We start from the raw sequence: 12,724 nt of genomic DNA on the forward strand, positions 1-12,724 counted from the left end.
TTAAAAAACTTTTTGCAGGCAAGCTATACATACCTTTCTTAGCATTATGGGATTGAAGATCACAACCGTGGTCTCTGAAGAACAAGAAAAACTAAGGGAGAACAAGATACAAGAAGAAGAAAGTAAACAAATATTTTTTTCTCATCCATCTTAGTATAGTAGCCATGCTATATATAAATAGAAAAACATAATAAAAGAAATTATAACAAATGAAAGTTAGCCACGTGTCATCTTGAATCTAGCTGGAGGTGAGCTGGAGAGAGTTAACATGCCCCCTCAAACTAGAGCATCTTTAGTTGTGATCAGTTTGCTTGATAACAGTTGAAACCGAGCTATAAATAGAGGTTTGGTTAGGAGATCATCAATATGATCTTTTATAGAAGTGTGATGGATTTGGATGGATTTGTCTTTGATGCAATAACGGAAGTAGTGACAATCGACTTCAATGTGCTTAGTTCGATCGAGCATGAAACACTAGATTGTTGGCAAAGGCTATTGTGGATGTGTTGTCACAAAAGAGTGGGGTAAGGAGGATTGAGAGCAATTTAACTCGTGAAGCATGTGGCGGATCCAAGTGACTTCCGTTGCTGCGAAAGCAAGCGCTCGGTACTCAGCTTCAGTGGAGGATCGTGATACAACATTCTATTTCTTAGCACTCAAGGAGATGAGCGATGAACCAAGGAAGTTGCAATAACCAATTGTGGATTTGTGGTCGGCAGAGTCACCAGCCTAGTCAGAGTTAACGTAAGATCGAACTATAAGATCGTCTCGAAAGAGCGGGAGACCAGTGTGCAGAGTTCCTTGAATGTAACGAAGTAGGCATTTGAGGGCTTCAAAGTGTCTGTTTAGAGGATTTTGCATATTTTGACAGACTTTGTTGAAAGCGAAGGTGATGTCCAACCTCGTTAGAGTCAAGTATTGTAGAGATCCGGCGAGTTGATGATAGAGCGAAGGATTGTTAAATGAAGCAAAATTTGTGTTAGTATTTGAAGATTTTAATTGAGAAGGTGTAGATACTAGTTTGCAATTTAACATACCTATGCGAGAAAGAATTGTTTGAGCTAATCTACTTTGGTTGAGGTGGAGCCCATAAGTTGTGTGAACAACTTGAATGCCCAAAAACTGTGAGATGGAACCAAGATCCCACATGGTGAGCTTTGAGTTGAGATTAGTAATAAGTTGGTTGATTGTATTCTTACAGTTGCCGGTAAGGAGGATGTCGTTGACGTGGACCAAGAAGTACATGAAAATACCCTTGTTAGTATAAATTAGAAGAGAGGGGTCAGATGAACTAATCTGAAATCTAAGAGTTTGGAGGTAGCCGAAAATAGTAGTGAACCATTCCCGTGGGGACTGCTTGAGGCCATAAAGAGCCTTCTTTAGACGACAAACATGATCAGGGTGAAGAGTATCGGCAAAACCTATTGGTTGTTTCATATAGACAGTGTGAGTGAGTTGACCGTGAAGGAAGATGTTAGACACGTCCAGTTGATGAATGGACCAGTTATGATGAAGAGCATTGACAAGAAGAATTCTGATGGTTGGCATTTTAGCTACAGGGATGAAAGTTTTTGTGTAGTCCAAACCGTATTCTTGGTTAAATCCCTGTGCAACCAGGCGGGCTTTCTATCTTGCAATTGTGCCATCAGCAAGATATTTGGTGCAGAAAGTCTATTCAAAACTAAGCACCTTTTGCTTGGGATTAGGTGGGACACGATCCCAAGTGCCCTGGGATTTAAGGCTTGGAATTCTAGTGACATGGCGGTGCACCAGTGTTCGTGTTTGACGGCTTCAGTGTAGGATGTGATATCGAGTGGAAGGGTGGAGTGGAAGAGATTAAAAATGGTTTTGGGCTTTAGGTGACCTGTTTTAAACCGGGTTTGCATGGGATGTAGATTGGTTTGAGGAATAGGTTGCAACACATGAGAGTTGGTCATAGAAGGTTGAATTTCTGGTATAGGATCGGGATTGGAGGGATTTGTGATAGGAGGTGGGGAAGGGGTGGTGCAGTTATTTGTGTTGGTTAAAGAGGTGGGAACCAAAGTGAGAGGTGGTATGAAGTTAAGAGTAGAATTAGATTGGATATGAGTAGAAATATTTTGATATGTAAAGATAATTTTGTTGAAGATGATGTGGCGGGAAGTGTAAACTTGGCCAGTTGTGCGATTGAGGCATATATAGCCCTTCTAAGAGTTGGCATATCCGATAAAAATACAAGGTGTAGAAAGGGGTGAAAATTTAGTGGTAGGTATGGATGAAGCCATGGGTAGCATAAGTAGTTGAATATTTTGAGATGCTTGTAGTTGGCTGATTTTTTATAGAGAATGTGATACGGATTGTGATGTTGGAGAGAGCGATAGGGAAGACGATTTATAAGATATACGGATGTAAGAAGAGCATCGACCCATAAGGATGGGGAAATGAGCTTTGATGAGAAGGCTACGAGTCATTTCAAGAATATGGCGATGCTTTTGCTTAGTGACATCATTTTGAGAGTGGCTGTAATGGCAAGTAAATTTATGGATTATGCCTCATTATTTGCATAGAGTCTAAAATTGTCTGTTAACGAACTCACCACCACCGTCAGAACGAAAATTTTTAATGATTGTGTTAAATTGTCAGGTGATTATTTTCTTAAATTCAAATTTAGAAATAACATCAAATTTATTTAAAAGTGGATAGACCCATCAAAATTGAGTAAAATCATCTATAAAGGAGATATAGTATTTAAATCCTTCCATAGACGTAGTAGGAGAAGGACCCAAACATCCGAATGAACTAATGAAAATGGATACAAGCTATTGGAGTTAGATTTACTAAATGGTAAACGATGGTTTTTTGCTAGAGACAAGAATTACAACAAGTAGAATTGTGACTACATAAAGATGGAATAAAACATTTCAGTTGTTGTAGAGTGGTCAGAGCATGATGACCAAGATGCTCAAAGATTGGGGACGTCTTGAGTTGAGAGAAGGGCTAAATATTGCAGGCAAGAGGAGGATGATCGAGTGGGATATAGCCCATTAAGGCAGGGATCCTTGAGAAGAAGACGGCTTTCATCGAATCCTGAATTTGAAAGCCAAATGAAGAGAATTTGACAGTACAGTTGTTATCGGAGGTGAGATGCTGAATAGAAATAAGATTGAAGGATAAATTTGGAATGTGATAAAGATAGTCAAGATGAAAATTACCGGTTGGGGTGGGAAGAATACCCTTGCCAGAGTGATGGATAGGTAGTTGATGACTATTGCCCAAGGTGATTTACTACGTTCCAGTGTACGACTTTGCATATTGAGCTTGTGAAGAATCGGAGGTGAGATGTGTAGTGGCGCCACTATCAAGATATTAGTCAGGCGAGTTGGGTCTGTCAAAGGATGAGAAGAGCGCAATCTTTTGAGCATCCTTGGTGTAGGAAGGATCATGATGATACCAACATTGAAGCACAGAATGTCCAGTTTTCCAACAGATTTGGCACGTTATGTTGGTAGAGGACGATTTGTCTGAGTGCTACTTTTGCGAGACGCAGCAAGGGCCATAGGAGCGCATGAAATTTGAAGAGATTGTAATCCTTTAGATGCTTCTTGAGCAGGATTTTGCTTTTCACTGCATAATAGAGTGTATAAGTCATCAAGTCTGAGAGGTTGAAGGTTTATTCGAATCACGGTTTTAAAAGATTGATATTGAGTGGGAAGGCTGTTTAAGGTATAAAGAATGATATCTTCGAGATCGAGCGGTGATCCCGTAGCAGTTATAGCATCTACTTTGGATTTAATGGCTAGAAGGTATTGGGACATGGTTTGATTTTTCATGGATAGGTTATGGAGCACTTTGCGATGTTGTATGGTGCGAGATAGGTAAGCGTGTCCCAGATCTCGATGCAGTGATCCAAAGATAGGACGTATGGGAGAAGATCGAGAGAGATGATCAAGTATAAGGCAGTGGATAGGTTTTGATCGATAAGGGTCCAAGATTGACAAGGGATGAAGAAGATGACGGGGCGTGCGGGGAAGGGAAAGAATAGCTCCCGTCAAGAAATCCCTCAAAGTCGTTTGCATGAAATAGTTTAACGACTTGAGAACGCTAGATTGGGTAGTTGTCCGTGGTAAGAGTGATGGAGATGATGCTCTTGATGTTACCCATAAGAAATTTCAGTTGGTGGGGGATGGGTTGAAGTTTGAAGTTAACGCCGAAGGTGCGTGTATCCTCGGGTGCGGTGGCGGCGAGGGGGGAAGATGAGCTATCCATAAGCGGTGGGAGGCTGACACCACGGCGGTCACCAGATGACCCGCTCTGATACCATGAAAACCGCAAGCCAAGAACAAGAAAAGCTAAGGGAGAACGAGATATAAGAAGAAGAAAGTAAACAAATATTTTTTCTCATCCATCTTGGTACAACAGCCATGCTATATATAGATAGGAAAATATAATAAAAGAAATTATAACAAATGAAAGTAAGCCACGTGTCATCTTGAATCCAGTTGGAGCTGAGCTGAAGGGAGTTAATAGTCTCATTTGACACCTACCATACACACCTTTTTTGACATGGAGGGTGGGTCTAGAATCCCTATAGATTCCTTCTATGCAAGGGAGACACCGAGATGTTGCTAAAATTTTGACAATCAAAAGCATGAACAAAATAATTCTGAGATATTTCTTGAAGTCAAATTAAATTAATTTGGGAGATTACTTGAACTCAAATTAAATAATTTTTGAAGAATTTTTGAACTTGAATTGAATAATTAATGAATAAAAAAATGAGGAATAAAAAATGATTTGGAAAAAAAAATAAAACCACTTTGTCTGACAACATTTCTCTGTTATGTATAGTGGGTCATAGTGGTATAGAAAAATAACATATATGATTAAAGGAAATAATATAAGTCATTTAGAGAGTTTTTTATTTTTGTCAAATATATAAAACCACCCTCTCAAAAAAGCTATCTATAAGGCTTAGAGAGGTTTTGTAGCTAAGAGATCTGAGGAAGTTCCATGTATTATTTGAAAATTGCGGTTGACGACCACCATCAATAACCACAATCCCCATCATTTTATTACTAACATTTGATCCCATCATTTGACATTGTATAATTGCCAACACTTTACATCATTTGTTATGTAATCTTTATAACGAAAATCAAATAATTACTTACAATTAGATTATCACGTCATTTCTTCTGTAATCCCCAAGAACTCGATGATGGAGAAGATGATCTCCAGGGCCCACCACCAATAATAATGGAAGTGACAATTGGTCAATGTAGATGTAGCGATGACGGGTGATGATATGTGGCTAGTGGACCGAATTGATATCTTTAACGACACTCAAAACACCTACAAATTATTCCAATTATTTTTTTTTTGAAAATAAATTTCCAAACACAACAAATAAATCTTGTTGTGTCCTGGAATATTCGCGGGGATAGAGAAATATAAAATGTAACGTCATAGCTTTGTACGAAGATCCAGAACACAAGCAGAAAAAGAGAGGGTGTAGCGTTCATAAGAGACACAAGAGTTTTTACATGGAAACCCCTGAAAAAGGGGAAAAACCACGGGGCCTGGCCTAGTTTGAATGAATCCACTAGTATTTACAGCTGATTACAAATGAGGCCCTTCCTTAGGAGAAGGTCTTGGCTTGATGTCACAAATGTACATAATATAGAGCACATCAATATAGACATATTTGTTTGGTTGGCAGAACCATAGTCGATAGAACAAAGGTCGGAAAGACAATAGTAGGCGACAGAAGTTGGAAAGGCCATAGTCGGTAGGAGACCGGGGTTAGAAAGATTGTTGTCTTGCGAGGGAGGTCAGAACGATCGTAGTCGGCAGGAGACTAGAGTCAGAAAGACATTGTCTAGCTAGGGAGTTCGAAAGGACCGTAGTAGGAGGAAGGTACTCTGATAGAACTCTAGGCGTTAGGTGGTGGTCCGGGAGAAGTTCAAGGCTCATGTGGTGGTCCGGCAACACTTCCATGTCAAGTGGTGGCTCGTTAGTGGCACTTCAGCGTCAAGGGGCACTCCGGCTTCGGCCGCTGTGTTTGATGATTCATAGTAGCTCTGTGTTTGTGTGTCTGTTGAGTTAATTATTTTGGAAGATTCAGTTCAGAACCAAATTTCAAAGCCAGATCCTGGATAAGAAGGTTCTGTCGCGATCCGGCTCGGGCGGGATCCGTCCCTGTCGGGTCGGGTCGTGACAGGCGTGGCTTGTAAATTAGTGGAAAATCAATGATAAATTGAGAGTGGTTCGAATGGATGGATGATCTTGATTCATACGATCATGCACTGTTCAATGGACCTTTGCCTATCTTAATGATATCACAATTTGATGATGAGCTCGTTGGATTCGTCTCATCGAGCCGCTCGATTCGACTATATGCATGTCATGATTGGAGATCGTTTGGTAACCCAAATTGTGGTTAGATCATTCCAAAAGTGCTTCGGGTCTTTGATTTGGACTCATTTGGGCTCAGATTGGGTCTATTTTGGTGTCGTTGGGTTTGTGTTTCCGAGACGCTCAGTTTGATTGTAAGTTTGCTGAAATCAGAATTCAGACAGTCTCCGATATAATTTTTGAAGTTTCCAACTTGATTTTACCTCGAGATTCGTGCTTGATCAAGGTAATTTTTTTATGATGTATCAAATCTATTTTAGAAATGATAATAAAATTGATGTCAAACAAACCCTAATTAGCAAATGGGCTACTCCTACACCAAGAAATTGAACTTCCAAAAGTGGGTCCATTTGGAACCACAAAACAAGAATAATTTAGTGAAAAAGGACTGCATTCAAGCCAAAGACTCCACCTCGGGTGCTCTCAACAGAGGCTATAGCTGAAGAGACAACGGGTTAGCCACCAACCACACAATAACACCATCTTGAAGGCCCATGCTCACATGACAAGCATGAGAAAATTATGACACCTATAAGATTTTTTTTTTTATTAATAAGGAAGGAATTTTATATTATATATTTAATAAATTTAAAATATAACATATTTTTAATTATAAAAAAAGTGGTTTGGGGTAAGTTAGAAGTAAGATGGGTATAAAATTAGTTATAGATCTAATTCTATATCGATTGTGATGATCCAATTTTAGCTATGGGGTGTAGCTGAGTCAGGCTGACTCGTGAGAAGGATCGTGCTCGACTCAATAAATGGCTCGTGAAATGAATACGATGAGATAATAAGCCAAGCTTGAGTTAGTCTCGCCTCGACTGGTTAGCTTGTTAGTCGGCTCGTTTTATTGTAAATGAACCGGCTCGTGGGTCGACTAGAATTCATAAAATTAAGCTAGAACTCAGTTAATCAATAAATCTTTTATTGATTTCGAAGATATTTTTCATGCTTGAAATTAAGCTTGATTTTGATTAAACTTTTTTGATATTCAAAGAAGCATAATAATAAAAAAATACAAATGAAAAAAAAAAAAGACTTTTCTCAATATATAAATAAAGTATTCTAAGTTGTAGGCAGCATTAAATGTGACAATGAGTGAAATGTAATGATGGAAAATAAGAAAATATCTACAATAGGAGAACTTAAGGGTTTCTATGGAAATTAATAAAAGATTAGTTAGTTTATGGACAAGTGGACAACACTACATGATTGCATTATATACGAGCAGTAAATGAGGCTAAACTTGAACTCGTAATCTAACAAGCTTGACTCGTGAGCTCCATAATGATTTCAAATCGACTTATGACCCAGCTAGACTCATCTACACCGTCGAGTTTTTTCGAGTCATCTTAGGAGAAGAACTACTTGGACTCCAATTTGAAAAGTCAAAATATGCTTGATAAGCAATTCAAAATGGAATTTTCTAACTTGATTGGAAAGTGCCTAACCTAGCATTAATATTCAATCTAATGATCTACTTTGAACAACTTGACATAATATCTATAACTACTTCCCCATGGGAATAGCGACTAGCTCACTAATCTTCATGATAATTTAGGCTTCATTTGGGACGGCTTTCATATTGGTTCTTAAAGCAGATTTTTAGTACAAAAATTAAAATTTTTATACTAAAAGTCATCTCAAACAAAACGTTAGAATCTAATTTTCCTTGTTAGAAGTGCATCTAGAACCATGTCTTCCATTGACAATTCAACTTGTTTTTTTTAGAGTATAATGTTTATCCTAATTGAATTATTTATGGATGGCCTTCATTGTTGAGATAGGAACATTGCACCAATATCATCCTCATAGTCAAATAACCAAAAAAATAAAAAATATATATATACAAAATATTGGAGCGGCTGGGAGATGCATTGGCCCGACGAGCCTCACCGTGAGTTCTTGTCTCGTTTACAGCAAAGTTCTACGAAGTCGATAGAACCATTGGGGTGCAAAGTAGGCTGGAAAATTATTAGGTCCGAACACCAAACATGGAGATACGTTTGGACTCCAATAAAATATTGACATGTGGAATGTACACATGTCCGCGAATTTTAAATCAAGTGTGCCAAAAGCGCAAGTAAAGCGCAGGTAAAGTGCAGGTAAAGCGTAGGTAAAACACATTGAAAGCCCAGTGAAAGCACAGTCAAAGCACAGTCAAAGAGCAGTTCACATGTCAAATTTTAATTGGATGTCCAGACCTAATAATTTTCCAAGTAGGCGACAACGATATGACCGGCGGTGCGATGAGACAGATAATGAGTTCATGTCATTATATTTTTGTTGATATTTAAAATTTTAAATATTATGTAAGCAAATAATCAAATTTAGATGTCAAATATTTAAATTAAAATTTTTTAATGATATGAATGTAAATCCCCCGACAAGTACTCAGTCGATCTGCTCAACCATCTTCCTTCCTCTTTGGCTTCATCGCCTCCTTTTCTTTGTTTCGAAGTCCCACTTTCCTCCTCCCCTGTCTCTCCCATCACATCCGCCTCCAACTCCCTCCATCCTCCACGCCAAAGCTATCGCCTTTATAACTCCCAAACATCCCTCCCCCTTAATTCCGCTCTCTCAGTCAAAACATTCCCATGGCGGCCATCACCAAATCTCCCTTCCTCCTCCTCATCATCACCCTCGCCGCCACCACCATCGCCGCCGATCCCGACCTCCTGCAAGACATCTGCGTCGCCGATCTCAACTCCAGTAATACAACCACCAACCAACTTCATTAATTTCTCACTCCAACTCATTAATGACTAATTCGCTCTCTTTTCCCTCCAGCTCTCAAAGTAAACGGATTCCTCTGCAAGCCTCCGGCCGCCGTGACACCCGACGACTTCTTCTTCAAGGGTATCGCTGCACCGGACGCCACAAACAACACCTTGGGCTCCATCGTCACGGCGGCCAACGTGGAGAAGATTCCAGGACTTAACACTCTCGGGGTTTCCATGTCCCGCATAGACTTCGCTCCCAAAGGGCTGAACCCGCCGCACACCCACCCGCGCGCCACCGAGTTGGTTTTCGTTCTTTACGGCACTCTCGACGTGGGCTTCATAACCACCGCGAATAAACTCGTTGCCAAACGCATAACTCACGGGGAGAACTTCGTGTTCCCCCGCGGGCTCGTCCATTTCCAGAAGAACAACGAGGATAAGCCGGCCGCTGTCATCGCCGCGTTCAACAGCCAGCTTCCTGGAACGCAGGCTGTAGCCGCCGCGCTCTTTGGCTCCTCGCCGGCGGTTCCTGACAATGTGCTCACCAAAGCGTTTCAGATTGGCACCAAAGAAGTTGAAAAGATTAAGAGCCGATTAGCCCCTAAGAGTTGATTTTGCAACATTATAATTGTAAAAGATTCTTCTTTTCTTTCCTTCTTCATCTGTGTTAAACGGTCGAATTTGTGCCATCTTTGTCGGTTGGTCAGATCATTCATTTCTTTAATGATTATGCTTCTTGATTATTAATTTGTTATCCTGCTTCAATAAATCATTTGCTGCGTAGGCTTTTTTTGTGACTTCTATAATTTTCCCAAAAAAAAAATATTTTTATAAAAATGATTACAAGATTATTTATAAAATATTCTTCTTTTAAAGCTGTAGTAGAAATAATTTTTTCGTATAATTTTTTTTGAAATAATTAAAAATTAATCAAATAAAATTTTAATTATGATCTAAAGTATAAAAAAAGTAAAAAAATTATTTCAAATATAACCTAAATTTATATATATTTTTGAAAACATGCTGCAATTTTATGGAACAAATTTATAAAAAAAAAAATTCACAAAAATTCTAGCATAAATGATAATAATCTTAATGAATCAAAGATTTTAAAGTTCATCTTAATGTCTTTTACATCAAGAAATAATAACATAGTTTTTTAAAAATATGCAAATTTATAAGATAAAATATTTAGAAAGATAGATAAATGCATAAAATAAAAAGTAATTATATAAAAAATGAGAAATATTGATAAATTAGTTATTTTAATAGAATTTAAATTCCTTTACTTTTGAATGCCTAATATTAATTATTTTAATAAAATCATATAAAAATATGATTGTTGCGGGCTAGAATATACGTGGCGATAGAGTTAAAGTCCTACGTCTTAGTGTTGCACAGATATCCAGCTCACACATATAGAACGCAAGATTTTTTACTTGAAAAATCTTGGAAAGAGGAAAGACCATAAGGCATGGCCTAGTTGAAAGTGATTCCACTAGAATTCGAGTAGGTTGCAGCGGGCTAACTCGTCCTTGAGGGCGATTAGATTATAAATGTCAACAGTAAAGTTGAAATATAGTGACAAATAGGGATACTAATCCGGTGTCACTTTGTAGTCTAGCAGAATTTCGGGCCTCAGGTGGATCAGACATAAGTCTGGGTGTCAGGTGGTGGTCCGACAGAAATCAGTGCCTCAGGTGGTGGTCCGGCAAAAGTCCAAGCCTCATGTAGTGGTCTGGCAAAAGTGAGGGCCTCAGGTGGTGGTCTGGCAGAAGTGAGGGCTTCAGGTGGTGGTCCGGCAAAAGTGAAGGCCTCAAGTGGTGGTCCGGCGGAGCTCAGGGCCTCAGGTGGTGGTCTGGCGAAACTTAGGGCCTCAAGTGGTGACCCGACAGAACTGAGGGCCCATGTGGTGGTCCGAAGGAGCTAAAGGCTTCAAGTGGTGGTCCGACAGAAGTGAGGGTTTTCCACGTTAAAATCTTGTGTTCTCTGTGTGTGAGCTGGATATGGATGCAATGCTAAGATGTAGGACTCTAACTCTATCACCGCGTATATTCTAGCCCACAACAATGATAACTAAGGATTTGTTTAATAAGATTAAAATATTTTATAAAATTAGTTGTGTAGACATTATAGAAAAAATAACTTTACTAATATGATTATAGAAAACAATTTTATATTAAAAAATTAAAAATAATAAAAATAAATAGCCGACGGATGAAAAATGGCGGGAGGCAGTCGTCGAATGTAAAAACCCTAGCCCTTATGAAAATATTAAGTAGAGTATGAGCAACTTTCATGCCTTTGATTGTAAGGGAGAATCAAGTTGGTTTTGTTAAATCTATAGTATCAACTGTAAACATTATTCTTGCTAATGAAATCCTTTCATTAGCCTGTAGTAGAGGATGCCAAAATTATTTATGTGCTAAGTTGGACGTCTGCAAAGCTTTCGACACGGTGTTTAGAGAATTTTTACTTGCTAGGATGACTCAAAAGGGTTTCCCAAGAAAATTCATCCAATGGATAAAAGCTTGCATATCATACGTCAACTTTTCTATAGTCTCAAATGGTGCTCTTGAAGGATTTTTCTCCTCTTCTACTGGCTTGAGGCAAGGATGCCCCCTAAGTCCATACTTATTTTGCATTATTATAGATGCTTTTTCCACTTTACTCGATGGAAAAGGTTTTGATGGTATTAATATTGAAGGATTCAAATTATCTCATCTCTAATATGTTGATGATTTATTGATTTTTTGGTAATTCTGAGGTGGATAATTGCAAGAATTTGGCACACATTCTCAAAACTTTTGCTAATGCTACTGGTCTTCACATAAACTATGAGAAAAGCTATGTTATGACTCCTAATAGGCTCCAAAATCAACAACTCATATGCCAAGCCCTTTCTATTTCTAACATTAACTCTCATATCACTTATTTGGGTATACCTCTGTCCTTCAAAAGGCTTAACATTCTTTCCTAATGGAAAACATTTCTAAGAAAATGTATGGGTGGAAGGCAAACATTCTTTCCTTTGTTGGTAGATTGTAATTTTTGAAAGTTACTGTCATGAATTCTATTACATATTCGATCAAGGGATCAATTCTACCTAAAATTATATCTAAATTCATTAGAAAAGCATCCTCTAGATTTTTGTTTTTTGGGTGAAATTATTGCTGAAAGGAAGATGTATGTGATATCCTAGGACAAGGTTTGCAAACCCAAATATTCTGGAGGGTTGGGACTGCCTTCTCTGTCAGTTCTTCAATTTGCTTTTAATTGTTTTATTATAAGTAGAATGTATAATTATACAACTCCTCTATCATCTTGGCTAATTCATAGATACTCTTCACCTTGGCGACGTCCTCCCCATTATGCTTCTATCTTTTGGAAATCTATTTGCAACACTGCCTGTTTGGTGAGGAATGCATTTTAATTCAGGATTACTCCCTCATCCCCCATTTCTCTACATTGGGATCATTGGTGTGAAGGGCATACTCTTAATGAAATTCTTGACGGGTATGTTTTATCGCAAGCTTTTGATCAGTTTGCTCTTGTGAAGGATTTGATTATAAGGAACTCTTGGTATTTGCCTAACAACTTGCCTC

At 38.5% G+C, this 12,724-nt stretch overlaps 1 protein-coding gene across 1 annotated transcript; it reads left to right on the forward strand.

Moving 5' to 3' along the window:
• Positions 1-8,788: 8,788 nt before the first annotated feature.
• On the forward strand, positions 8,789-9,886 carry LOC110110444 (germin-like protein 5-1). Its single transcript, XM_020841928.2, has 2 exons — positions 8,789-9,108; positions 9,187-9,886. The coding sequence occupies exons 1-2, from the start codon at positions 8,994-8,996 to the stop codon at positions 9,729-9,731; spliced, it is 660 nt and encodes a 219-aa protein (XP_020697587.1). The 5' UTR covers positions 8,789-8,993; the 3' UTR covers positions 9,732-9,886.
• The last annotated feature ends 2,838 nt before the right edge of the window (positions 9,887-12,724 follow it).

This window comes from Dendrobium catenatum, unplaced genomic scaffold (assembly GCF_001605985.2).
Source record: "Dendrobium catenatum unplaced genomic scaffold, ASM160598v2 fragScaff_scaffold_1470, whole genome shotgun sequence".
In the NCBI taxonomy this organism is placed as follows: Eukaryota; Viridiplantae; Streptophyta; class Magnoliopsida; order Asparagales; family Orchidaceae; genus Dendrobium; species Dendrobium catenatum.

What these genes read in the sequence shown, in the direction of transcription:
- LOC110110444 (XM_020841928.2), top strand. Translation starts at nt 8,994, where the DNA reads ATGGCGGCCATCACCAAATCTCCCTTCCTCCTCCTCATCATCACCCTC. An exon ending in CGTCGCCGATCTCAACTCCA is followed by an intron (nt 9,109 to 9,186) that starts GTAATACAACCA and finishes TTTTCCCTCCAG; the next exon opens with CTCTCAAAGTAAACGGATTC.